We start from the raw sequence: 22,344 nt of genomic DNA on the forward strand, positions 1-22,344 counted from the left end.
GGCGCACCGAGAGGGAGTTGAATTTTGGTTCGCCGAGGTCTTGTACCAAGTACTCTCTTATCAACACGGCGTCTGATACGCAACAGCGTAACGAATATGAAGGTTAGGCGTCGATGCCGTTGACGACAGCCCAAAAAGAAGAGCCATTAACGTGAGTGAATAGGGTGAACGCTGTAATACTGTCCATTAGAATAACAGCAATGGTGTACAGACAGGCTCACTCATTGATTCCTTCATCTCCGTCGTCCCCCCTGTAAAAGGGTAGAACATAGATGTACCGTCAACTTGAACATGAAATCCCGGCCGCCGGAAGGAAATGAGAACAGTAGTGCATTGGGCGGGTAAGCGATTGGTGTGGTGAACGCTAGCGGTGAGATAAACAGTTGACGGACGTGAAAGGAAGGCGCTTGAGCGAGCCGTCGTCCAAGATACGCGAAAAGAGGCGGTCGTGGTCGTGGTCAATGACGAACAGTTGTTTGGACCGACGACGTCAACAAACAAGACCATGTTCCTTCCTTCCTTCCACCGTCATGTCTCCACAATGCTCTGCCGTGGACCTTCTTCACATCGTGGTTGTTGCCAGTGCTCGTTGAGATACCGGTCCAGCTTGTCATCGGCGACAACAGAGGATTCTAGCATGGAGTTTCTTCAACTTGGTGAGCTATATTTCATGGCTTTTTCTCGACGCTGACTTTCTTTTCCAGTGATTCATCATTAAAAATGTCGGCAGTCTATCTTCAGCGACATCTGAGCATTCATTCGAGATTATGGCGTCCTTTTTTCTGCGACGGGACCTTTGGAGATCGACAAGGGTACCTCCGTGGCTGCGATGAGAGCGTCGCAATATAACACGTTACGCGATGGTATAGCAACGAGGCTCTGCTTTTAGCCAACTTGGTTCCGAGAACATGTCGATGAAGAGCCACAACTAGGGGGCTAGTCGTGCTTCCACAGCTCTTCCTCATTCCTGGCTCGGCCTAGCTTCAGTACCTTGGCGCCCAGCGGCCCCAAACCTGTTTTTGGTTGTGAATTCTCTGGTCTACGCCAGTCATACGCGGATTCACCTCATCCCAGATGGCGGCGGTGAACATCTGGAGATAGCGTATGCGTTGGTCCAGTCGTTTTGTGGACGTTCATGTCGTCGGTTCTAGATCTGGACAATGGATAGGTGTTGGCTATATTTTCGCATGGAAATTTCCCGTGCGTATCTGTTCTTCTACACGTCTCCTTCAACAGCTGATTGTCGTAGCACGGTCTTTTGCCCCTCCATGGAACCCCGGATGACTCTGTTTCTACTCAATCATTCTCGGCTTCTTAAATTTTCGTGACCGATAAACGACGTGCATGGCGACGTTGGTGGGTTGCTACGAATCTTTGAAGAAATATGTCACCGTATCTGCTTTACCAGGACCGGATACCTGCTCACCGAGTTATATGGAAGACAGAGCGAGCGGCGCCCCCAGGTCAATGTTTTGATGTGCATCGCCTCGCGATTCCGGTTCGCTCGGTCGAGAATGTATAGAGCATGAGACCGTGATTGGGACCTTCCGTTATTCCAGTGCGTCCCCTGTCTCTCATCTTTTTTTCTCATTCTAATATTCGCAGAAGATTGACATCGATGGCTGAAGGATTCATAACTTTCAACTATCAAGGCGAAGAGTACCAGACATGGTACAAAGTTATGGGCAACTTCGACAGCTGTACGCGCACACCCTTGGTTGTGGCGCACGGCGGGCCAGGTCAGTCATATTTAGTACTTGCCGAAATGCCTGTCTCACCGATAACTAGGTCTATCCCACGACTATCTCCTCCCTCTCTCTGACCTGGCCACCAAATTTTCCGTCCCAGTTATCTTCTACGACCAAATCGGAAACTCCCGTTCGACACATCTCCAATCAAAGCTACCGTCGTTTTGGACCATTGATCTGTTCATCAACGAATTGATCAACCTTCTCGAGCACTTCCACATCCAGGACCGGTTTGACTTGCTCGGCCATTCATGGGGCGGGATACTCGGTCTAGAGTTCGAAGTGCGCAAGCAGCCAGAGGGATTGCGCCACTTGGTGTTGACCAGCTCGTCGGCTGATATGGGGATGTGGAACGCGTCGACTGGAGAGCTCAGTAAGGCCTTTCCGGACGATGTACAAAACGGACTGGCTGTCGGCGTGGCGGATATGGAAGTGTACGGCCAGGCGCTCAAGGCATTCCACAAGAAGCATGGATGTCTCATGGACCCGTGGCCGGAAGAGCTGGTATACTCGATGGACCAATCAACGAGTCCATCGGCAGATATCTCCGCTGCAGTGGGGATGTACGTGGCGCATATTTCTCACTGCTTTCTATATGCTGACGGTCTGCCTATAGGTTCACCGGAGAGCTTCGTACGTGGAGTATCGTCGATCGTCTTGACCGCGTTCGTGTTCCGACGTTTGTGATCAACGGACGAGCAGATATAGCTCAGGACTTTGTCGTCGAGCCTCTGTTCAGAGGTATTCGGCAAGTCAAGTGGGTAACGATGGAGAAATCGAGTCATACCCCGATGTGGGAGGAGCGGGAGAGATATATGGATCTCGTTAACGGATTCTTGTCTACATAATCCATCTATATATCCGCTTTCGTTTCCGCTTTCGTTTCATGCTGGGCCGCAAAAATGACTCCTCCCCAAGTGACCAATGTGGACACTGAAGTCGGACCATGCAGTCCCGTCTCTGAGCAAAGTCCTGGGCCCGCCGGTGCAAGATATCAACCTCGAAAGGAAGGCAGAGAGCGGCGTTGAGTGGTATGCTCCGACTATGAGAGACTTGCTAACTGCCCAACTTTTCGTTGACGATTCATCAGTCAATCAAAAAATTGCTTGTAGTCTCTGCTTTCTTTCAATTGTACCAGGCTGACGATGACATTTCCAGCTAGGTTGGGATAGACGAAAGACCGTCCGCCATACCGTAGTACGGAATATAAACTTTTATGATAGTTATTACTTCGGCGACAAAAGAGGTCGTACCGATGGAAGTACGTTGGTTCATTATGAGACGGAGACCACTGACGACCGGCGTAGGAGTCGATCGTACTAGCAAAGGGGTAATCTACCTTGCTCTACGAGACATTTGCAGTGTCTGCACTCAATAGACCATCATCTCCAGCTCAGAACTGAATTTTGACAGTTGTTCGAATATGCAAAGGCATAAAAGAAAAGACCATCAGATACATAGACTATTCTACTGGACCGTATGAAGCAAGGGAATTGGTCGGTGGTATCTGAGTCAACAGTCAAATGAGACTGAGACGAGACCTTGACTCAGTCCGATCCGTTGCATTGCTTAAAAGCATGCGCATTATACAGCTGTCGTTAAAACTTCCCCTTCACTGTTACACTCACTATGGCTGATTCCGTTCAGTTACTAGATGTCAAATCTGAATGGGAACTGACAGTAACATCGATTCTTCATAGGAGGAGGCCATTACTGGATGTTGATCTACCTCGGATTGAAAAGGATATTGCTGCATATGAACAGGAGATCCCTACTCTACAGATGCAAATCACCTCTTTGATGCACCAAAAAGAACAATTGGAGCATTCACTTTCCAGATGCAAAACACTGCTGTCACCTGTCTTTCATCTTCCATGGGATGTTCTGTTGGAGATATTCTCCTGAGCCATGCACCCTGTCAAGAACAGCCTCAATGTCACTAGTGGCTTGTGGCCTCATTGTGAAACCCCTATTCTCCTGATGCCCAATGGAGATCTTGGCCCACCACTTTCATCATTCTGCACAACACCCATTGTGGGTAGCAATAAGGGGTCATCATAACAGTTTCTACTCTGCTCAATGCTCTGACTATGCTGATCATATCTTTGATATGGTCCTCAAAAAGTCTATGCACTGGAAAATGATGGACATGCATGTGCAACCAGAATACCTGAAGCAACTCTCTTTACTTTCAGGGAACACCCTTTTGCCAGTTCTGGAGGAGTTTCACCTCTCTTCCACAACAAGAGAAGTGGGCATCAGCATTGAGGTGTTGTCCTCACTGCCACTTCTTCAATGTGCCTATCTCTCCTGCCTATTTGAGATCTCTGACAAGCCTTTCAATGCAAGCTCCCTGACACATTTCTCAGCAAAGCTGCACCATTTGGCAGACATCTGGTACATCACTCAGATGTCCACACTCATCGAATGTCATATCCACCTTCCAAAACACTCCACTAATCTGGATAGACCTATGGTTCCCAGAAATATCTTACCAGTTCAAATAGAACAACTCAAGTTCTTAATGGTCAATGATGCAAACATACTTGATGTTATTACTACACCATCGTTGAGAGTATTCAAATATCTCTCAGACATCACATTGGACACATTGGACGAAAATGAAATCGATCGTGAGAGTCATTCTCTTCAGGCTTTTCTAGCACGATCAGCTTGCTCTCTCAAATATTTGGGTGTCGGGCCAGCGCTTTTTGAAAAGATTAGCCATCTCAAAGCATATAACAATGTCGACTCACTCTCCATATCATTTGAAGGGAACGATCATACCGCATCGCTGTTAGACCAGTTGGCCATACCCGGAACCCTTTGTGCTTTGAAACGATTGAGCCTCAGTGTCAATGCTGGTATTTATTGGGGACAAAAATATGGTAAAAGGGTTCTCGATGTCGTGCGCCTACGGTTTAACAAGGAGCAGGCTGTAGCTTTGGGTGTCACAAAGCTATCCCTCCTGGATATAATGTGTGCTGATTGCGAGATCATCAATCAGCTGAATGACCAAGGGCTTGGCATGCTTCGGGAGGAAGGTTTTGGGTGGCACGACAGATACACTTTACCTAAGGGAAGACAATTTCTGGACTGGGTGGTGGTTGAGCAGTGACCATGCACTACGAGTAAGTGAAAATCTTGAAATATGGAGATATGTATGACTTACGATGATTGAAGGGTCTGGAATTACATTTGAAGTAAACCTAGTATCGTTTGCATAGAACGAGCGCTAGCAGATATTTTATTGTTCCTGATTTCGACTGGGGTATGTGATCTGAGAGCACACAAGTTTCGAGTTTCCGAGTCCTGCTTTACACAGGACTCGATCTTTGCAACCTGGCTTTTTGCCCAATCAAGTTCTAGGGGCTCGCAGTCGTCGTTCGTCTGCACTTCAATGGACCAGAGTGTGGGAACGTGCAGTTATCACCGCAAATGTCAGTATCTCTGGCTCCTGAGTAGTAACCTTGATGCTCTCCGATCACCCAGTATAAGACCGATAAAAATCTGATTCGAAAGCACAACAAAGAAAATCAACGAATAGATACACTAAAATAATACCTTCTTCCCAAGCTATGCTTCATCATCTCCTTCGTCCTTTTTATCATCCTTCTCCTCCTTGGTGCCCCCGTCACCCTTCTCAGATTCTTTCTGGATAGCGTCCAAGGCCAGTTTGAAACTAGATACCTCAAGTTAATCAGAAGGTTCTTTCGGATAAAATCAACGATGTCGAACCTTTCCGCAGGCTTGACTGGCATACGCTTGTCAATCATAACTCCGCCCTTTGCGAATACAAAGTGGCTTCGTGCTGTCTTCGTGGTGCCGGCGCCGAGTGCAGAGATGAACACTCGCTTGGGGTCGGAGAGAAGGTCATAAGGTAGAGTTTTCTGAAAATCTATGTGAGATCGGCGGAGAACGAGAAGGCTAAGACGGACAAACCTTATCCTTCCATTTACCCTGCTTCCCTTCTTCATCGGCACTCAGACAATACACGTCGTATCCCGCCTCGGTGAACTTGTCGTATGCATCTCGATAAGCGCAAGCTTGCTGCGTGCAGCCGGCTAAGAGGTCGGCAATAAAGGGGACCGGTATCAATCAGCGATGAGTACAGGTGCAACCACAAGTAACGCACGAGTATCAGCCCTGGGCACCAGGAAGAGCACCACGCCCCGTTCGCTGGCAATCATTCCAATCTCTACATCCTCGCCTTTTTGGTTCGGAAGGGTTATCGACAGTCCAGCGAGCGAAGAGCCTATTTGGAGCTGCTCGGCCTTTTCTTGTGCTGATTCTTCCATATCTTCTGCCACCTTTTTCGTCTAAGCAGGAGCTCAAGGTCAGTGATGCCCTGACGATAAGGGGTAAACTGATATACCTTCTTTTTAGCTCTACCGCCTTCACCATCAGCTTTTCTCTTGGCTTTGGGTGCAGGCTGGGATAATATCCGGGTTGAGCGTCGCGGCTCAGTGGTTATTGCCTCCGCAGCAGCCTTGCGGGCCATCGATGGTGGTGGTATGGGTGTTGGAAGGGTTGCCAAATATATTCAAATACCGCGTCGCGTGTACGCGTCCCGGGCCGGCACAACGGCGTGTTGGTTCTCGCACGGACCATCACTTGACATTTTGTACAGTTCCTTTCCTTCGATCGAACGTTCATTTTGTGAGCAGACTATGTTCTCTTCTTCTGCACTAGATATTTCTGACAATTTCTCGTAGTCAGCACATGTCTAAGTAATGTTCAGCCGAAATGCACATTCGAAGTTCTTTTTCGCGCGCGCGGCTATTTCAGTGCTTGACTATTCACTAGCACTCTCTGGACCTCGAAGACCACAAGTTAAAATGTTTGGGAATTCAGGAACACGACAACTTTATGTCAACTTAGCTGCACATGTCAGGTAAGTTGCAATTCATATTTCTTTCTTCCACGTGTTGCCGTCTCACGTCGGGATCAGAAAACTAGGGCGACTCAGAAGGGACGGATATCATGGCGTTTTGGGCCCGACAAGACTATTAATTTGCAGTGAATTTGACGGATACCAGTACACCGGCACTCGTAGCTCTTAGGATCCTGGGCAGGCTTTTGGGTGTTACTTGGTGGTATAATGGTAATTTTAACGTACCTAAGCGACTCTTTGTTGTTTCTGGGCTGACCAGTCTTTAGATGAAACGTTTTGGAGAGAGATATTCGGATTCGGGTGAGACAGGTGCGCAACTGAACCCGATTATGAACTCGGAAGTAAGTGCTTTCCCCTTCATGATGATGGTTATCGAGTTCAATATGTTCGTGTTTTTACTGATTCATAGCAAGATTTATGGGGCTGAGCATGCTTACAAGTCCTTTAACGTTCGTAGATCTACTACTATTCACAGTAGTCCCCATAATCGAACTCCCGCGGTATGTATTAGTTTACGGTATCCAAGAACAGTTACGTCAAACACCGTTGCATCCTTTGTTCTTGAACGGTTCGAACTTGAAGAGAAGAAGAAAAGCAATCAAGTTAATCCGCGTGCCGTTGGATAGTTTTTGTTCCTATTATTTGCTATGGGCTCCCTCATTCCCACTTCCCAATAATCGTCTCCACCGAGGCTACATCTCACGATACGGACGGGATACCTAGGGGTGACAAAATCTTCCAATTGCATTGTGGAACACCAATGTTAAGGCCTTTGTTCTCTCCCGCTGAACAATAGTTTCTCACAATGGTTTCTGCATACAAACCAAGAGTTCCCTTCATAAACCAAGACACAAATCCCAGTACTCTCCTTATCCTCTCTTTATTTCGCGATGAGCTTATCGTACGTCCTCCAGAACCAAAACAAGGGCGCCTTCAACCGCAGCTCTCTGCCACCCAGGCTCGACCTCACTCAGGACTTGAAAACCCACCTCGCGCAACTATTCCACGCCGAGAACATCCGTGAATGACATATTCTTGACTTCCTCTCCTCGCTATTGCTTATCCCGACTTCTAGTTCAGCTCTGGAAGCACACCAACCCCGCCAGCCTCAATACCCCACGTTTCAAAGACATCATTATCTCCCCATCGACGCAGGAGTACCTATCGGTCGACGATGCTATCAACAGCGTAAACGAGGAGATGCCACCGGGTTACAGACTCCGGAAGCCTTGCCAAATTCGCTTTCAGATTGTCGTCGATGAACCCGGAAACTCTACCGGGGATTGGCGATCGTTGTTTCTCAAAGGTACCTCATCCTTACGGTTTTTGGTTTAATGTAGCTGAATAATTTTGTCGCAGACATCGACGAGCTGATCGAGCGAATGCAATGGGGAAGGAGAGATCTCAGTCAGAGGATTTGTCGTATTCGAAATGCCGACCTTAAGCATTGCTAATGCAGCTCTTTCCAACCGAGGAAGGAATCCAGTTGAATTGATGTCCCGCCCACAGTAGACTGACAGCTACAAACTTGGGAAGATGCATGTCGTTGAATCAGCGAAAGAACTTTGCCGGGAAAGGTCTTGGTTTCCGAAAGCGCGTCGATGTGCCGTCTCTTTTCGTCTTGCATTGTCGTCGCCACAGTTCACCTTGTTGGCTTTTGCCATTCAGAGCCTCACGCCGTTCGTCACGGTTCCAGGTCTGACTGTCGACAGTCTTTCCATAGATCCCCCGCCCGCCGTCTTTGTGCCCACATCAGTACACGGAAACTCGAAACTTGTGTGCTCTCAGATCACATACCCCAGTCGAAATCAGGAACAATAAAATATCTGCTAGCGCTCGTTCTATGCAAACGATACTAGGTTTACTTCAAATGTAATTCCAGACCCTTCAATCATCGTAAGTCATACATATCTCCATATTTCAAGATTTTCACTTACTCGTAGTGCATGGTCACTGCTCAACCACCACCCAGTCCAGAAATTGTCTTCCCTTAGGTAAAGTGTATCTGTCGTGCCACCCAAAACCTTCCTCCCGAAGCATGCCAAGCCCTTGGTCATTCAGCTGATTGATGATCTCGCAATCAGCACACATTATATCCAGGAGGGATAGCTTTGTGACACCCAAAGCTACAGCCTGCTCCTTGTTAAACCGTAGGCGCACGACATCGAGAACCCTTTTACCATATTTTTGTCCCCAATAAATACCAGCATTGACACTGAGGCTCAATCGTTTCAAAGCACAAAGGGTTCCGGGTATGGCCAACTGGTCTAACAGCGATGCGGTATGATCGTTCCCTTCAAATGATATGGAGAGTGAGTCGACATTGTTATATGCTTTGAGATGGCTAATCTTTTCAAAAAGCGCTGGCCCGACACCCAAATATTTGAGAGAGCAAGCTGATCGTGCTAGAAAAGCCTGAAGAGAATGACTCTCACGATCGATTTCATTTTCGTCCAATGTGTCCAATGTGATGTCTGAGAGATATTTGAATACTCTCAACGATGGTGTAGTAATAACATCAAGTATGTTTGCATCATTGACCATTAAGAACTTGAGTTGTTCTATTTGAACTGGTAAGATATTTCTGGGAACCATAGGTCTATCCAGATTAGTGGAGTGTTTTGGAAGGTGGATATGACATTCGATGAGTGTGGACATCTGAGTGATGTACCAGATGTCTGCCAAATGGTGCAGCTTTGCTGAGAAATGTGTCAGGGAGCTTGCATTGAAAGGCTTGTCAGAGATCTCAAATAGGCAGGAGAGATAGGCACATTGAAGAAGTGGCAGTGAGGACAACACCTCAATGCTGATGCCCACTTCTCTTGTTGTGGAAGAGAGGTGAAACTCCTCCAGAACTGGCAAAAGGGTGTTCCCTGAAAGTAAAGAGAGTTGCTTCAGGTATTCTGGTTGCACATGCATGTCCATCATTTTCCAGTGCATAGACTTTTTGAGGACCATATCAAAGATATGATCAGCATAGTCAGAGCATTGAGCAGAGTAGAAACTGTTATGATGACCCCTTATTGCTACCCACAATGGGTGTTGTGCAGAATGATGAAAGTGGTGGGCCAAGATCTCCATTGGGCATCAGGAGAATAGGGGTTTCACAATGAGGCCACAAGCCACTAGTGACATTGAGGCTGTTCTTGACAGGGTGCATGGCTCAGGAGAATATCTCCAACAGAACATCCCATGGAAGATGAAAGACAGGTGACAGCAGTGTTTTGCATCTGGAAAGTGAATGCTCCAATTGTTCTTTTTGGTGCATCAAAGAGGTGATTTGCATCTGTAGAGTAGGGATCTCCTGTTCATATGCAGCAATATCCTTTTCAATCCGAGGTAGATCAACATCCAGTAATGGCCTCCTCCTATGAAGAATCGATGTTACTGTCAGTTCCCATTCAGATTTGACATCTAGTAACTGAACGGAATCAGCCATAGTGAGTGTAACAGTGAAGGGGAAGTTTTAACGACAGCTGTATAATGCGCATGCTTTTAAGCAATGCAACGGATCGGACTGAGTCAAGGTCTCGTCTCAGTCTCATTTGACTGTTGACTCAGATACCACCGACCAATTCCCTTGCTTCATACGGTCCAGTAGAATAGTCTATGTATCTGATGGTCTTTTCTTTTATGCCTTTGCATATTCGAACAACTGTCAAAATTCAGTTCTGAGCTGGAGATGATGGTCTATTGAGTGCAGACACTGCAAATGTCTCGTAGAGCAAGGTAGATTACCCCTTTGCTAGTACGATCGACTCCTACGCCGGTCGTCAGTGGTCTCCGTCTCATAATGAACCAACGTACTTCCATCGGTACGACCTCTTTTGTCGCCGAAGTAATAACTATCATAAAAGTTTATATTCCGTACTACGGTATGGCGGACGGTCTTTCGTCTATCCCAACCTAGCTGGAAATGTCATCGTCAGCCTGGTACAATTGAAAGAAAGCAGAGACTACAAGCAATTTTTTGATTGACTGATGAATCGTCAACGAAAAGTTGGGCAGTTAGCAAGTCTCTCATAGTCGGAGCATACCACTCAACGCCGCTCTCTGCCTTCCTTTCGAGGTTGATATCTTGCACCGGCGGGCCCAGGACTTTGCTCAGAGACGGGACTGCATGGTCCGACTTCAGTGTCCACATTGGTCACTTGGGGAGGAGTCATTTTTGCGGCCCAGCATGAAACGAAAGCGGAAACGAAAGCGGATATATAGATGGATTATGTAGACAAGAATCCGTTAACGAGATCCATATATCTCTCCCGCTCCTCCCACATCGGGGTATGACTCGATTTCTCCATCGTTACCCACTTGACTTGCCGAATACCTCTGAACAGAGGCTCGACGACAAAGTCCTGAGCTATATCTGCTCGTCCGTTGATCACAAACGTCGGAACACGAACGCGGTCAAGACGATCGACGATACTCCACGTACGAAGCTCTCCGGTGAACCTATAGGCAGACCGTCAGCATATAGAAAGCAGTGAGAAATATGCGCCACGTACATCCCCACTGCAGCGGAGATATCTGCCGATGGACTCGTTGATTGGTCCATCGAGTATACCAGCTCTTCCGGCCACGGGTCCATGAGACATCCATGCTTCTTGTGGAATGCCTTGAGCGCCTGGCCGTACACTTCCATATCCGCCACGCCGACAGCCAGTCCGTTTTGTACATCGTCCGGAAAGGCCTTACTGAGCTCTCCAGTCGACGCGTTCCACATCCCCATATCAGCCGACGAGCTGGTCAACACCAAGTGGCGCAATCCCTCTGGCTGCTTGCGCACTTCGAACTCTAGACCGAGTATCCCGCCCCATGAATGGCCGAGCAAGTCAAACCGGTCCTGGATGTGGAAGTGCTCGAGAAGGTTGATCAATTCGTTGATGAACAGATCAATGGTCCAAAACGACGGTAGCTTTGATTGGAGATGTGTCGAACGGGAGTTTCCGATTTGGTCGTAGAAGATAACTGGGACGGAAAATTTGGTGGCCAGGTCAGAGAGAGGGAGGAGATAGTCGTGGGATAGACCTAGTTATCGGTGAGACAGGCATTTCGGCAAGTACTAAATATGACTGACCTGGCCCGCCGTGCGCCACAACCAAGGGTGTGCGCGTACAGCTGTCGAAGTTGCCCATAACTTTGTACCATGTCTGGTACTCTTCGCCTTGATAGTTGAAAGTTATGAATCCTTCAGCCATCGATGTCAATCTTCTGCGAATATTAGAATGAGAAAAAAAGATGAGAGACAGGGGACGCACTGGAATAACGGAAGGTCCCAATCACGGTCTCATGCTCTATACATTCTCGACCGAGCGAACCGGAATCGCGAGGCGATGCACATCAAAACATTGACCTGGGGGCGCCGCTCGCTCTGTCTTCCATATAACTCGGTGAGCAGGTATCCGGTCCTGGTAAAGCAGATACGGTGACATATTTCTTCAAAGATTCGTAGCAACCCACCAACGTCGCCATGCACGTCGTTTATCGGTCACGAAAATTTAAGAAGCCGAGAATGATTGAGTAGAAACAGAGTCATCCGGGGTTCCATGGAGGGGCAAAAGACCGTGCTACGACAATCAGCTGTTGAAGGAGACGTGTAGAAGAACAGATACGCACGGGAAATTTCCATGCGAAAATATAGCCAACACCTATCCATTGTCCAGATCTAGAACCGACGACATGAACGTCCACAAAACGACTGGACCAACGCATACGCTATCTCCAGATGTTCACCGCCGCCATCTGGGATGAGGTGAATCCGCGTATGACTGGCGTAGACCAGAGAATTCACAACCAAAAACAGGTTTGGGGCCGCTGGGCGCCAAGGTACTGAAGCTAGGCCGAGCCAGGAATGAGGAAGAGCTGTGGAAGCACGACTAGCCCCCTAGTTGTGGCTCTTCATCGACATGTTCTCGGAACCAAGTTGGCTAAAAGCAGAGCCTCGTTGCTATACCATCGCGTAACGTGTTATATTGCGACGCTCTCATCGCAGCCACGGAGGTACCCTTGTCGATCTCCAAAGGTCCCGTCGCAGAAAAAAGGACGCCATAATCTCGAATGAATGCTCAGATGTCGCTGAAGATAGACTGCCGACATTTTTAATGATGAATCACTGGAAAAGAAAGTCAGCGTCGAGAAAAAGCCATGAAATATAGCTCACCAAGTTGAAGAAACTCCATGCTAGAATCCTCTGTTGTCGCCGATGACAAGCTGGACCGGTATCTCAACGAGCACTGGCAACAACCACGATGTGAAGAAGGTCCACGGCAGAGCATTGTGGAGACATGACGGTGGAAGGAAGGAAGGAACATGGTCTTGTTTGTTGACGTCGTCGGTCCAAACAACTGTTCGTCATTGACCACGACCACGACCGCCTCTTTTCGCGTATCTTGGACGACGGCTCGCTCAAGCGCCTTCCTTTCACGTCCGTCAACTGTTTATCTCACCGCTAGCGTTCACCACACCAATCGCTTACCCGCCCAATGCACTACTGTTCTCATTTCCTTCCGGCGGCCGGGATTTCATGTTCAAGTTGACGGTACATCTATGTTCTACCCTTTTACAGGGGGGACGACGGAGATGAAGGAATCAATGAGTGAGCCTGTCTGTACACCATTGCTGTTATTCTAATGGACAGTATTACAGCGTTCACCCTATTCACTCACGTTAATGGCTCTTCTTTTTGGGCTGTCGTCAACGGCATCGACGCCTAACCTTCATATTCGTTACGCTGTTGCGTATCAGACGCCGTGTTGATAAGAGAGTACTTGGTACAAGACCTCGGCGAACCAAAATTCAACTCCCTCTCGGTGCGCCACTCCCGAGGGGGGATCCGCCTTGTTGGGAGCTCGTATGCTCGGATGATGGAAGAGTGTATGTATTTCATGGTATTCTCGTGTGAAGACTCATTTATGCTTACAGGGAGTACCCGTTGATCTTGCGCCGTTGTTCGGTGACCCTACGCTGGTGACAGATCCTATGAGGAACAACAACTTCACCTCCCACGAAGACGATGAAAGTAGCACTGACCAGACTAGGTGTCCCTTTGCCGCCCATACCAGGAAGACACAACCCCGAGGGGATTTCACGCCGGAGGACACAGCGCATCACATCATTCGCGCTGGTATCCCGTACGGACCCGAAGGTCAGACCTTTTTCAAGTCAAAATCAGATGGCTTATAAATATATCCAGTGACCGATGATGAAGCGGTATCAAACACGACAAGCGCTTCCTTGGAACGTGGTCTTGCCTTTCGTTGCTCGAAATGTTTTCGTCCGTACAAGCGTCGACTAATTGATGTTACGACAGTCACATATCAATCCAACATAGGTCAGGGCTTCCGATTTTTGCGGCAGCTTTGGGTCAACAATGCAAAGTAGGCATTCTGATTTCTTGTCTGGGTCCTGACCTGAGTATTTTGTATCTTCTTCCAGGCCGGAACCGGTTTTCCTTGTCGACATCAGCTTCAGCCTCGGTATGTGGGACCAAAATTGCTCCAAGACAACGTATCACGTTCCGGCGAGCGAGATTGCAGGAGATATGGGCTGTAGTCGCGTCGAAGGATTGTTTCGTTACACGCAAGAATAAGGAGTAGGTTTTTGGTAAGGTGTTCATCGTTCAATCAATCCGCGCGCTAAGAGCCTTTCTTCTTCCAGGCCCTATCTTTCTTTCTCCTTGCGACATGTGTCTGCTTCACGAATACGGCGAGTCCACGCCAATATTTTGAGGCGATTTTTGGATCCTTTCGGTGCCCATGGGTACGAGACAGTAAGGCACATGGACGGTGTTGGGTGGTGGAAGGATTTGAAGGAGAGGATAAATCCACCCATGAAGGGCCCTAAATCATATTCGGATTTCGGGTTCAAATGCCATCTTCCGTATCCCACCGCGGGCTTCATTGACTCCCAGCAGGGCAGGTCAAACTTTGCGCCGACACGATGTACCGTGTTAAGATGCATGGAACGATGGAGCTGGTATGTCGCCAGCTGTCGTGGAGAAGGAGCTGGCATTGACGCACGATGCGGGGAGGTTGATCATCGTATCCTCGATCACGTTCCACTTCATCTATACATCCACCAACACCCTGAGCTCTTTGCGACTCCTCTACCCATAAGAGCACCACATCCTTCCGGAGAAGCTCGGTGGTATAACTAGCGAGTATTTCGGCTGGGATCACAACCGGGGGAGGAGGTGCTTGCATGATGTGTGGCTAGGTGCCCGAGAGATGTTGATCGGGTCCGAGGTATGTTGTCAAGTCTGTGCATCGACGTCTTTTGCTGACCACATTGCGCGCAGGATTGTCTAGAGAATGAATTGCGCCCACAAGATGTATGGATGTTAAAATTTCCATCCTTTTTAGTCTCGTGTACTGAAGCTTGATTATCCAGTTAATGCTGTTTATATCCTTTTGCGGTCGTTCCCCTGTGCGGAAGGGTGGTGCTACAAAGTATGTCGCCAAATCCTTGTGTTAACGTGTTGGGCTAACCGTTCTTCCAGTCTATGAACTTTGATTTGCGTCATGCACCCTAGCAATGTCCTTGGTACATTTTTGTCTTTCAAATCACTTTTTTCATTGAAACTGGTTTAGGATCAATCACTCCTGAGGAATAATCGAGCTTCAAGATGCGGAAGGCCGGACTCGACGCCGTCGACCCGGCACCGTTCCCTTTGACGCGTTGCAGCTAAAATAGCCACCTTGGATAATGTCCTCGGTGTGGTGTTTGACGTCGAGTCGTGTCCCGAGAGGGATTTCGATGGTCTTTGCATATGGTGCGCCATTTCCTTCTGGTTCTTCTGGCGCTGATGTCCTTCTATTCCAGCGCGTCGTCGTTTGAAGGTAAGTCCATAGGGTTAGGTTTACTTACATAGTTTTCACGAGCCTTCGAGGCTCACGCCATTTTTTGGGCATGGCGGACTTACAACGGCAAGCCTTGGTTTCCCATTGGATCTCTTTCAATGGGAGACTACGTTTGTCTGTAGCATGAACAGGAAAAGGACCCTCCCGTTCGAGCAGCAGAGACAGGTCGAGGAGATCACGACCCACGAGCTCTGATTGTTGGTGGACTAACGTATTTTTTGGGGGGAGGCACGGAAATTTCCTCGAACCGACTTTTTCTTCTTTGATTTTATGGCTGTTTAATTCTTACTTTTCCTGCCCTAGCAGTGTCAATATACTTAATTATCCCAACCGTCGTCGAGAAAGTTCACTCTTCGTCGTCATCAAGACTATCTTTGATGGCAACCAGGAGCAAGACTCATCGATTCGGACACGCCCAATTATCTCACCACTCTGATCATTGCCGATAATCTAGGCGATCAGTTCTATTCTAAACTACAGTACTCATGATTCTGCCGCCTCCGGATATCTTGGGAATCGCCTCTGGGTACAGTCGTTTGCGGGAACATCTGAACGATTTGAGGCAACTCCATTGGCGAGCTACATCGCGTTCAAGACGGAGCCCTCCCTGGATCAGAGGAAGGTCCCGAACATAAGGCTTGCCGTCGTTGATGGAATAAGCAAGCCCGTCATGGAAGGGTTTACACAGTTGCCCTTAACGGGATTCCTGAGTGTCTATCTTGTGACGAGAGCGGCTGACTTGATATGTGTTGATAGCACCGGCCCTATCCTTCATCCGAGATTTGCTGCTCACCACCAGCACAAGGCGCCTAATCCTTTGGGTACAGCCTCGATACAACCACACCTTAGTACCACACCCCATCGACGTCCTGAACTCCCAATAGTATGTATAGTTGTGTTATTTCTAATATTCCATGCTCTTATTCTGGCTATGACTAGGAATACTCAAAATGGATCAGGCCAAATGGTGGGATCATTATGAAAATGACATTTTTCCACATGCACGCAACAACGAAGAATGAGTAAGTGTGTGAAACATGAAGAGAAGGGCACTAAATAATGTACACCCACCTCAAGTATTACCGTTTCGCCGAGGTCACACACTCTCCTACTGGGACAGGCCAACATGCATCCACTCCAGTGCCAAGGCAATGGTCCTTCACCGGCAAGAAGCCTATCATATCATCCGCTCTCGCCGACACTCTGCGCCGACCTCGGCATTCAGGGACTCTTGAAGAAGCTCAACACCACCCTTAGCACATTGCACGATCTGCGCACGAAAGGGGTACACTCCGTTCTCGAAGACTGAAAGGCTATGACTTGGCACTGCATACGCCCGTCTCCGCCCATTTTGGTACAAGGGCTTGACTGCTATGGTAAATGATTTACCTAATCGTGAAGTGTGGTATGAAAAGATGCTACAAGATGTACTTTTCAGAGACAGAATCATTGACATGCATGTGCCCCCTTGGTGCATTTGGGATCTGTATAGTAATTGGGTGGTGTCGTGGTGGGTTGTCCGACAATGGCCATGGGAAATATCAGATTCGTGGATGAATGAAGAAGATCATCGTAAGGATGTGTCAACCCCTATCAATGGATATCAATGGCCTGTACCCATCCCCAAAGACACCACCCTAGATCATGTTCGGATCGAGATGCTCAATCTGGGAGCAGAGTATGTCTAGTTGGATGTGCTCTGCCTGAGACAGAAAGGTGGGCTGATGGAGGATCTGCGTAAGAAAAGCAGAACGTAGCGCTGGACCAAGACAGAAATGGAGACCTATTTGTCATCAACAGCACGCTATTGGCATTCGCAAAGATAGATGAACAGGTACGCCTACCACCTTTTCAATGGATGTTGAACTTTGACAGTGATGGCAAAAGAGAACGCGGGATTTGTTTGTTGCCGCCGTGGGCCAAACAACTCTTCTTCATCGACCACGACGACCTCAACCCTTTTCGCGTATGCTTCTCTTAGGACGACACCTTATTGTATTCGTCATCTCTCCTTCACTGGCGAAATAAAGGTCTGTCAGACTAGCTTTCACCGCTTCGTCAGTCCGACGACTCGCACGTTTCAATTGGGTTATTATTCAAGTCTACCTTGTGGATATAAAATATATCCTGTCCTTTGTCTGTCGAGGTTCATGCTGAGGTAAGGTGACTGGCACTTCCATGTCCTCCAGTCTGGCGTCGGCAACAATGCTAGCCCTGTTTTCTTGGTAAACCAGACGAATCAGGGACGCCGTTGCATCCGCAGAATATATAGGGCGATATATCTTTCATGCAGAATTCGGTGCGTCTTGCTCGTAACTGTGTTTCAAGCTGATCTCACCAATCACAGGTACTTGAGATTCATCTCGAGCTTCTGTAGCGACCTCAGTCATGTTCGTACGCCGGAATGTCGACCACTTGTGCTGACTTCAGCAAATTGGTCATGGCCCATAAAAAAACCATATAAATTATGTCTGACGCAAGTATATTGTCCAACCTGCCTTCTTCGTGTCCCTGGCCAAGAGTATCCTTTCGTTTCGATGGTCGCTAGGTCTCGCGAGAAAATGATTACGCCTTACTGAGAAGACATGCTCTAAGTTATGGTACACAACGTCGCGACCGTGACAGACAAGGCACTTGACTGTTGAGAACTGCCGACGTTCAAGGTTGAGCCCCTGGGATACCGCACCTCACCCTCCTTACCCGCCCAGTCGAAATCTATGAGCATCACCTTCGAGTCGCGAGTAGTAAAAGATAACATTAGGCCGACGCAAGTCTCCAACCCTTGGCAATGAAGTCGTGCGACTGTTGCCCTGATCTGACTATACGCATCAGCCGGCCAGGCATCCAGAGGAGTCGAATGGGCGTTGCTTCCCCCGTCGAGGATGTATTCCCATGACGAGCATGCGCAAGGGGCCCACATACCATCCACCGCATTTACTACTGGCGCCACCCCCCGCAGCACTTTCGACGCCATTGAAGAGGCCGCAAAAGAGCAGCTTGGGGTGTGCAACGAGACACGTATGGGCATCAACATCATAGCGGTCAACGAACTTGACAATAAGCTTCCGCGGGTTGGAGTCCCGACTCGGACATGGTCTGCGCAAAGAAGATAACATTGGGTAGAACCACTCCCGAAGATACTCGAACTCGGTTCTGGTCTGGGAGTCGTGTTATCGGGGTAGGGGAAGTACCGGGGGGTGGGGTTGGTCGGGAATCAGCTCGAGGTCCGTTCGGGTTACGATATCGTCGTAGAAAGAGTCGAGCGTTCGATGAAGAGTGGCGGAGGGACATGGAGATCCGTGGGAGGCGATACAAGTGGAGCATCTTCTCAGGTCGTGGCTTCGCCAACCCACATGAGGTCGGTGAGTCGCTGGACGATGAATCGACCGATCCAGACAACAACAAGGACAGAAAGATAAGGGTCACCGCCAGCGAGAATAAAGGTCGGACAGGAGCATTTGTCCCGAATGTATGACAGCGTACAAGTTGGCGCTCGCCGGCTCAATGGGTGTGGACCTTAAAATTATTCGTTGACAGTCGCAGACACCTTACGTCGTTCTAGCTGGTGGTCTTGCTGGTTTCGTTGGAAATCCTGGAGGTACGTGTTACACGTCATGTCCCGAGGTGCACGCGTCTTTATCCTGTTTTTAGAGATCGTCATGGTGCGTCTCCGGGGAGATTTCGCGAAACCATCGGCGAAGAGATTCAACTACAAGCACGGTATCCATGCACTGTTTAGGGTAAAACTGCTCGTAATCTCTCGTCCACGATCAACTTATCGGATTCTGTTAGATGGTCCGTGAAGAGGGTGTTTCCTTTCTTGCTCGTGGAGTGGGACCCAACATGTTTCATTCCGTTCTGATGAACGCCAGTCAGCTTGTTTCGTACGGGTAAATTTTTGCTCACGCCACACAGTCTTTAAACATGTCATCGGATATGATTTCTTCAAGGCTGAGCTCTTGAAGACATCGTATTTCCACGACAACATTCTTTGCCATTTCACGGCGAGCTTTGCTGCTGTTCGTAGACCTTTACTTTGTGCGTTCCGTGTGCTAAAACTATATAGGGTACCGTCGCGACGATCGTCTGCTCTCCCGCTGACATATTAAAGGCTTATACTCTTGTCGATTCGCGCAACCGGCCCTGACAGGACACATTGTTAGAGTCGCATCATGAACGCATCAGGATCAGGATCGAATATAAGCCTTTCGATCTTCTTGTTCTGGCTAATCTGATTTTTTGTGTTTAGTTTGCTCTTGGTGTCATCAAGGCTTCCTTGAAGAATGAGGGTCCAATGTTCATGTTCAAGGGCTGGTTGCCAGCTTGGACTCGTCTGCAACCGACAACGGTCCTCATCTTCTTAACATTGGAACAGTTGAAGGACGGGGTTGATTTCTCGAGAGGCAAGGGGTACACTTTCTTGTGAGGTTCGATAGAAGATGTGGAGCGTGCTACTAATGTTAGCGACGTATACCAGAGTGGACATGAATCTTGTGGATTCTTATCAATCAAATGTCAAACTCTCGGATGTCTAGAGTGCACTTTATCACATGAAACTTTTGTCTCATAAGTAAATTAGGAATTAAAAGTCTCGGTCATGGTATTTATAAAGAGAGAGACCTCAAAGTCCCTGCCTTGAACTTTGTCCATGACCACCATGAGTACCTCACAATCTACCCTACAACCTACAGTTTTGACACTTAGATTACTGCCAGAACTCATGGATCAAATAGTTGACACTCTTTCTGATGATGTCCACTCTCTTAGGGCTTGCACATTGTCCTCTTGCCAACTCTTTCACTGCAACCACTATCAACTATTCTGCACCATACACTTTGATTTACTCCCACCTTTGTCATTCAATTGCTGTGCAACTTTCTCAGAAAAGTGCCAAAATGTGGCACCACTTGTAAGGAGTCTTACCTTGAGTGAAAGTGCTCTTCAGTTCATAGACCTCTCTTGTAGATGGGTCATCTATGAACCACAGCTGCCTATTGTCTTTAGAATGATAAAGAACTTGATGTCCTTGTATCTTGTCAAGATAGAACTAGTCAGCATTAATATCATCTGGCCTGAAGTTGAGGAATTGGAAATGATGTAATGTTCTGTGATGAATCTTCATCTTCCTTAGCAGATTCCACAAACTAAAGAAGCTAGTGCTATGCAACATAGAAATTGCTGAACAGACATCTTCATCATCTGAAGTTTCTCTTGACCTTGAAGAATTAGTGATTACCTCAGCCCAGAAGGCTCTTGGATATGTATACCATCAGGTGCCTCCTTCTGCTTCTCCTCATGCCACCTCATATTTGATGGCTTACCTATCCACTTTACAAGGTAGAGCAGAACATCTGACAATATAATATGATTCCTTATATACACCTTGATGAGTTATTTCTTATAGGAGCCTTCCAGCAAAGAATACCTGTTTTAGATATCCAAAATGTTACTAGGCTTCATTTGCTTGTGACCTCCCACTGGTGCAGGGATGTAGTGGCTGCATGCAAAGCATGTGATGAGCTAACAGATTGGCTTGTACACCTGCTACATAAAGCCCAAGGTGGATGCTTAAAGGAGCTCAAATTAGAGTACTATCTGATTGGCACATCTGGGAGTCCAGACAAGTGGGCAGAGCTTGATAGAATTCTATTAAAGATGGAACTGAGCAAGATTGACATCATGTTCAATATATCTCTGAAGCAGTGGCAGAGAGAAGAAGGAGAGAAATCTGAGTGGCCATTTTGGAAAGAGGAATTGATGATCAAAAATACTGTGTACTTTGAACAAGTTAAAAGGCACAGGTGGTTGACAGTCTCCAGAGGATACTGGAGTTAAGTGTGTATGTTTGCTACTATCTAAACACTGCTATTGCATTTTGGACATTGAATCAGTATACAGGACTGTAGGAATCTGTGAGAGAATTCAAGCAATTGAATCAGTCAAAGACCTTTGATTGAAGTCTATGCCATGAGCCAGCCATTATCCTTTGTGACAAGTCTGCCATTATATTACTGATTTGTGCCACTCAGCTCACTCATATAAACAAGCACATCCCTATAACTCCCCTCATGTTCTTTCATCATCATCATCATCATCATCATCATCATCATCATCTCATTGCAGCTTGATTGTCTTTGAGTATCAGCTTTGCTTTTCACACCAGTTCTTGATTAGTTTGATAGCCTTTGAGCATCAGCTGTCACTTTTAGACACTATTGCTTCATCAATGTACACTTGTGTTATTAACTCCAAAGGCTTTGCCACTTACCAGAAGAATGGCAAGTTCATATCTCATCATGAGATTCCTCTAGAATCTCTCAAAGCACTGGATACAAGCCTGGCCTCAACACCACCAGCTTCAGCAGCCTCACCAGAACTCTCTCTTTGCACAGCTGCCTTGTTAAGCTCAAGCAACATATGACCTGAACATATGATAAATGAGCACTGTATCATATTTGTACAGTCATGCCCAAGTTCACTTATATGCATTTATATGGCTTTGTGTCTCAAGACCATTACAAGAAGGCTTAAGATAGAATGGTGGATAAATAAACTTTAGCTTGAAGCTGAGGATATACAGTGAAAGCTATTCTACTTATATACTGTCCATTCATTGAGATAAATATACTACTACTAATTGTGTCTGTCTGAGTCTTTGTGCTCTTTGTCCTTGAGCATTGCTACCATCTACAAAAGAGTTGTTGAGCATTGTCAAGAGGCATCATTGCATCAGAAGACAATGATGGACTTGGCTTGTTGTGATGACTAAGCTGGTCCCATGATCTTAAGTGCTGATCTAGGTGCCCTGACTAAGTATAAATAGGAGTTAAAGTAAAGAAAAAGT

The 22,344-nt window shown here is 47.4% G+C and overlaps 17 protein-coding genes across 17 annotated transcripts; 12 read left to right on the top strand and 5 right to left on the bottom strand.

Moving 5' to 3' along the window:
- Nucleotides 1–113: 113 nt before the first annotated feature.
- Nucleotides 114–1,318, top strand: BT62DRAFT_1012948 (uncharacterized protein; the record flags this gene model as incomplete). Its single annotated transcript, XM_043177999.1, has 7 exons — nucleotides 114–151; nucleotides 261–341; nucleotides 400–656; nucleotides 765–863; nucleotides 955–1,102; nucleotides 1,152–1,200; nucleotides 1,250–1,318. 7 exons carry the CDS (start codon nucleotides 114–116, stop codon nucleotides 1,316–1,318), a joined length of 741 nt encoding a protein of 246 aa, XP_043033675.1.
- A 101-nt stretch (nucleotides 1,319–1,419) lies between these two features.
- Nucleotides 1,420–2,755, top strand: BT62DRAFT_635216 (proline iminopeptidase). Its single transcript, XM_043181710.1, has 4 exons — nucleotides 1,420–1,558; nucleotides 1,609–1,739; nucleotides 1,789–2,311; nucleotides 2,365–2,755. The coding sequence occupies exons 2-4, from the start codon at nucleotides 1,619–1,621 to the stop codon at nucleotides 2,594–2,596; spliced, it is 876 nt and encodes a 291-aa protein (XP_043033676.1). The 5' UTR covers nucleotides 1,420–1,558; nucleotides 1,609–1,618; the 3' UTR covers nucleotides 2,597–2,755.
- On the top strand, nucleotides 2,542–3,197 carry BT62DRAFT_635284 (uncharacterized protein). Its single transcript, XM_043181711.1, has 3 exons — nucleotides 2,542–2,852; nucleotides 2,907–3,009; nucleotides 3,056–3,197. The coding sequence occupies exons 1-3, from the start codon at nucleotides 2,673–2,675 to the stop codon at nucleotides 3,124–3,126; spliced, it is 354 nt and encodes a 117-aa protein (XP_043033677.1). The 5' UTR covers nucleotides 2,542–2,672; the 3' UTR covers nucleotides 3,127–3,197.
- A 661-nt stretch (nucleotides 3,198–3,858) lies between these two features.
- Nucleotides 3,859–4,877, top strand: BT62DRAFT_1051081 (uncharacterized protein; the record flags this gene model as incomplete). Its single annotated transcript, XM_043178526.1, has 1 exon — nucleotides 3,859–4,877. One exon carries the CDS (start codon nucleotides 3,859–3,861, stop codon nucleotides 4,864–4,866), a length of 1,008 nt encoding a protein of 335 aa, XP_043033678.1. The 3' UTR covers nucleotides 4,867–4,877.
- A 368-nt stretch (nucleotides 4,878–5,245) lies between these two features.
- Nucleotides 5,246–6,276, bottom strand: BT62DRAFT_938248 (AhpC-TSA-domain-containing protein). The gene is made up of 5 exons (XM_043187494.1): nucleotides 6,124–6,276; nucleotides 5,884–6,067; nucleotides 5,691–5,812; nucleotides 5,487–5,638; nucleotides 5,246–5,430 (listed from the first exon to the last, which is right to left on the bottom strand). Exons 1-5 carry the CDS (start codon nucleotides 6,247–6,249, stop codon nucleotides 5,325–5,327), a joined length of 690 nt encoding a protein of 229 aa, XP_043033679.1. The 5' UTR covers nucleotides 6,250–6,276; the 3' UTR covers nucleotides 5,246–5,324.
- An 80-nt stretch (nucleotides 6,277–6,356) lies between these two features.
- Nucleotides 6,357–7,163, top strand: BT62DRAFT_938249 (uncharacterized protein). The gene is made up of 3 exons (XM_043187495.1): nucleotides 6,357–6,407; nucleotides 6,464–6,642; nucleotides 6,700–7,163. Exons 2-3 carry the CDS (start codon nucleotides 6,482–6,484, stop codon nucleotides 6,809–6,811), a joined length of 273 nt encoding a protein of 90 aa, XP_043033680.1. The 5' UTR covers nucleotides 6,357–6,407; nucleotides 6,464–6,481; the 3' UTR covers nucleotides 6,812–7,163.
- On the top strand, nucleotides 6,726–7,358 carry BT62DRAFT_635351 (uncharacterized protein). Its single transcript, XM_043181712.1, has 2 exons — nucleotides 6,726–6,852; nucleotides 6,909–7,358. The coding sequence occupies exons 1-2, from the start codon at nucleotides 6,850–6,852 to the stop codon at nucleotides 7,266–7,268; spliced, it is 363 nt and encodes a 120-aa protein (XP_043033681.1). The 5' UTR covers nucleotides 6,726–6,849; the 3' UTR covers nucleotides 7,269–7,358.
- A 174-nt stretch (nucleotides 7,359–7,532) lies between these two features.
- On the top strand, nucleotides 7,533–8,096 carry BT62DRAFT_924182 (uncharacterized protein; the record flags this gene model as incomplete). Its single annotated transcript, XM_043184583.1, has 3 exons — nucleotides 7,533–7,662; nucleotides 7,718–7,948; nucleotides 8,002–8,096. 3 exons carry the CDS (start codon nucleotides 7,533–7,535, stop codon nucleotides 8,094–8,096), a joined length of 456 nt encoding a protein of 151 aa, XP_043033682.1.
- Nucleotides 8,069–8,588, top strand: BT62DRAFT_635371 (uncharacterized protein). Its single transcript, XM_043181713.1, has 2 exons — nucleotides 8,069–8,538; nucleotides 8,586–8,588. Exon 1 carries the CDS (start codon nucleotides 8,179–8,181, stop codon nucleotides 8,461–8,463), a length of 285 nt encoding a protein of 94 aa, XP_043033683.1. The 5' UTR covers nucleotides 8,069–8,178; the 3' UTR covers nucleotides 8,464–8,538; nucleotides 8,586–8,588.
- A 4-nt stretch (nucleotides 8,589–8,592) lies between these two features.
- Nucleotides 8,593–9,600, bottom strand: BT62DRAFT_924183 (uncharacterized protein; the record flags this gene model as incomplete). The annotated part of the gene is made up of 1 exon (XM_043184584.1): nucleotides 8,593–9,600. The coding sequence occupies one exon, from the start codon at nucleotides 9,598–9,600 to the stop codon at nucleotides 8,593–8,595; it is 1,008 nt and encodes a 335-aa protein (XP_043033684.1).
- Nucleotides 9,601–10,332: 732 nt separating this feature from the next.
- On the bottom strand, nucleotides 10,333–10,786 carry BT62DRAFT_1012954 (uncharacterized protein; the record flags this gene model as incomplete). Its single annotated transcript, XM_043178000.1, has 3 exons — nucleotides 10,333–10,403; nucleotides 10,450–10,548; nucleotides 10,603–10,786. The coding sequence occupies 3 exons, from the start codon at nucleotides 10,784–10,786 to the stop codon at nucleotides 10,333–10,335; spliced, it is 354 nt and encodes a 117-aa protein (XP_043033685.1).
- BT62DRAFT_635739 (proline iminopeptidase) lies at nucleotides 10,704–11,989 on the bottom strand. The gene is made up of 4 exons (XM_043181714.1): nucleotides 11,901–11,989; nucleotides 11,720–11,850; nucleotides 11,148–11,670; nucleotides 10,704–11,094 (listed from the first exon to the last, which is right to left on the bottom strand). The coding sequence occupies exons 2-4, from the start codon at nucleotides 11,838–11,840 to the stop codon at nucleotides 10,863–10,865; spliced, it is 876 nt and encodes a 291-aa protein (XP_043033686.1). The 5' UTR covers nucleotides 11,841–11,850; nucleotides 11,901–11,989; the 3' UTR covers nucleotides 10,704–10,862.
- Nucleotides 11,990–12,140: 151 nt separating this feature from the next.
- On the bottom strand, nucleotides 12,141–12,928 carry BT62DRAFT_1012956 (uncharacterized protein; the record flags this gene model as incomplete). The annotated part of the gene is made up of 5 exons (XM_043178001.1): nucleotides 12,141–12,209; nucleotides 12,259–12,307; nucleotides 12,357–12,504; nucleotides 12,596–12,694; nucleotides 12,877–12,928. The coding sequence occupies 5 exons, from the start codon at nucleotides 12,926–12,928 to the stop codon at nucleotides 12,141–12,143; spliced, it is 417 nt and encodes a 138-aa protein (XP_043033687.1).
- A 692-nt stretch (nucleotides 12,929–13,620) lies between these two features.
- On the top strand, nucleotides 13,621–14,022 carry BT62DRAFT_911163 (uncharacterized protein; the record flags this gene model as incomplete). Its single annotated transcript, XM_043183823.1, has 2 exons — nucleotides 13,621–13,765; nucleotides 13,835–14,022. 2 exons carry the CDS (start codon nucleotides 13,621–13,623, stop codon nucleotides 14,020–14,022), a joined length of 333 nt encoding a protein of 110 aa, XP_043033688.1.
- A 2,259-nt stretch (nucleotides 14,023–16,281) lies between these two features.
- Nucleotides 16,282–16,982, top strand: BT62DRAFT_938253 (uncharacterized protein). The gene is made up of 4 exons (XM_043187496.1): nucleotides 16,282–16,383; nucleotides 16,440–16,522; nucleotides 16,578–16,876; nucleotides 16,939–16,982. The coding sequence occupies exons 2-3, from the start codon at nucleotides 16,485–16,487 to the stop codon at nucleotides 16,807–16,809; spliced, it is 270 nt and encodes an 89-aa protein (XP_043033689.1). The 5' UTR covers nucleotides 16,282–16,383; nucleotides 16,440–16,484; the 3' UTR covers nucleotides 16,810–16,876; nucleotides 16,939–16,982.
- BT62DRAFT_635828 (uncharacterized protein) lies at nucleotides 16,751–17,346 on the top strand. Its single transcript, XM_043181715.1, has one exon. It carries the CDS (start codon nucleotides 16,874–16,876, stop codon nucleotides 17,186–17,188), a length of 315 nt encoding a protein of 104 aa, XP_043033690.1. The 5' UTR covers nucleotides 16,751–16,873; the 3' UTR covers nucleotides 17,189–17,346.
- Nucleotides 17,347–18,971: 1,625 nt separating this feature from the next.
- On the top strand, nucleotides 18,972–19,926 carry BT62DRAFT_911202 (mitochondrial carrier; the record flags this gene model as incomplete). The annotated part of the gene is made up of 7 exons (XM_043183824.1): nucleotides 18,972–19,008; nucleotides 19,063–19,098; nucleotides 19,152–19,240; nucleotides 19,293–19,371; nucleotides 19,416–19,519; nucleotides 19,567–19,623; nucleotides 19,750–19,926. 7 exons carry the CDS (start codon nucleotides 18,972–18,974, stop codon nucleotides 19,924–19,926), a joined length of 579 nt encoding a protein of 192 aa, XP_043033691.1.
- Between the last annotated feature and the right edge of the window lie 2,418 nt (nucleotides 19,927–22,344).

This window comes from Guyanagaster necrorhizus (genome assembly GCF_019112545.1).
Source record: "Guyanagaster necrorhizus MCA 3950 unplaced genomic scaffold BT62scaffold_53, whole genome shotgun sequence".
Taxonomy (NCBI): domain Eukaryota; kingdom Fungi; phylum Basidiomycota; class Agaricomycetes; order Agaricales; family Physalacriaceae; genus Guyanagaster; species Guyanagaster necrorhizus.

Coding starts and splice junctions, on each gene's coding strand:
- BT62DRAFT_635739 (XM_043181714.1), bottom strand. CDS start 11,840: ATGGCTGAAGGATTCATAACTTTCAACTATCAAGGCGAAGAGTACCAG. Junction 11,671..11,719: donor TGTGGCGCACGGCGGGCCAG/GTCAGTCATATT, acceptor ACCGATAACTAG/GTCTATCCCACGACTATCTC. Junction 11,095..11,147: donor ATCTCCGCTGCAGTGGGGAT/GTACGTGGCGCA, acceptor GTCTGCCTATAG/GTTCACCGGAGAGCTTCGTA.
- BT62DRAFT_938253 (XM_043187496.1), top strand. CDS start 16,485: ATGACATTTTTCCACATGCACGCAACAACGAAGAATGA. Junction 16,523..16,577: donor CACGCAACAACGAAGAATGA/GTAAGTGTGTGA, acceptor ACCCACCTCAAG/TATTACCGTTTCGCCGAGGT.
- BT62DRAFT_635284 (XM_043181711.1), top strand. CDS start 2,673: ATGTGGACACTGAAGTCGGACCATGCAGTCCCGTCTCTGAGCAAAGTC. Junction 2,853..2,906: donor CATCAGTCAATCAAAAAATT/GCTTGTAGTCTC, acceptor TGACATTTCCAG/CTAGGTTGGGATAGACGAAA. Junction 3,010..3,055: donor AAGAGGTCGTACCGATGGAA/GTACGTTGGTTC, acceptor CGACCGGCGTAG/GAGTCGATCGTACTAGCAAA.
- BT62DRAFT_635371 (XM_043181713.1), top strand. CDS start 8,179: ATGCATGTCGTTGAATCAGCGAAAGAACTTTGCCGGGAAAGGTCTTGG.
- BT62DRAFT_938248 (XM_043187494.1), bottom strand. CDS start 6,249: ATGGCCCGCAAGGCTGCTGCGGAGGCAATAACCACTGAGCCGCGACGC. Junction 5,639..5,690: donor AGGGTAAATGGAAGGATAAG/GTTTGTCCGTCT, acceptor ATAGATTTTCAG/AAAACTCTACCTTATGACCT. Junction 5,431..5,486: donor CCAGTCAAGCCTGCGGAAAG/GTTCGACATCGT, acceptor TGAGGTATCTAG/TTTCAAACTGGCCTTGGACG.
- BT62DRAFT_938249 (XM_043187495.1), top strand. CDS start 6,482: ATGTTCAGCCGAAATGCACATTCGAAGTTCTTTTTCGCGCGCGCGGCT. Junction 6,643..6,699: donor AACTTAGCTGCACATGTCAG/GTAAGTTGCAAT, acceptor CGTCGGGATCAG/AAAACTAGGGCGACTCAGAA.
- BT62DRAFT_635828 (XM_043181715.1), top strand. CDS start 16,874: ATGGTAAATGATTTACCTAATCGTGAAGTGTGGTATGAAAAGATGCTA.
- BT62DRAFT_635216 (XM_043181710.1), top strand. CDS start 1,619: ATGGCTGAAGGATTCATAACTTTCAACTATCAAGGCGAAGAGTACCAG. Junction 1,740..1,788: donor TGTGGCGCACGGCGGGCCAG/GTCAGTCATATT, acceptor ACCGATAACTAG/GTCTATCCCACGACTATCTC. Junction 2,312..2,364: donor ATCTCCGCTGCAGTGGGGAT/GTACGTGGCGCA, acceptor GTCTGCCTATAG/GTTCACCGGAGAGCTTCGTA.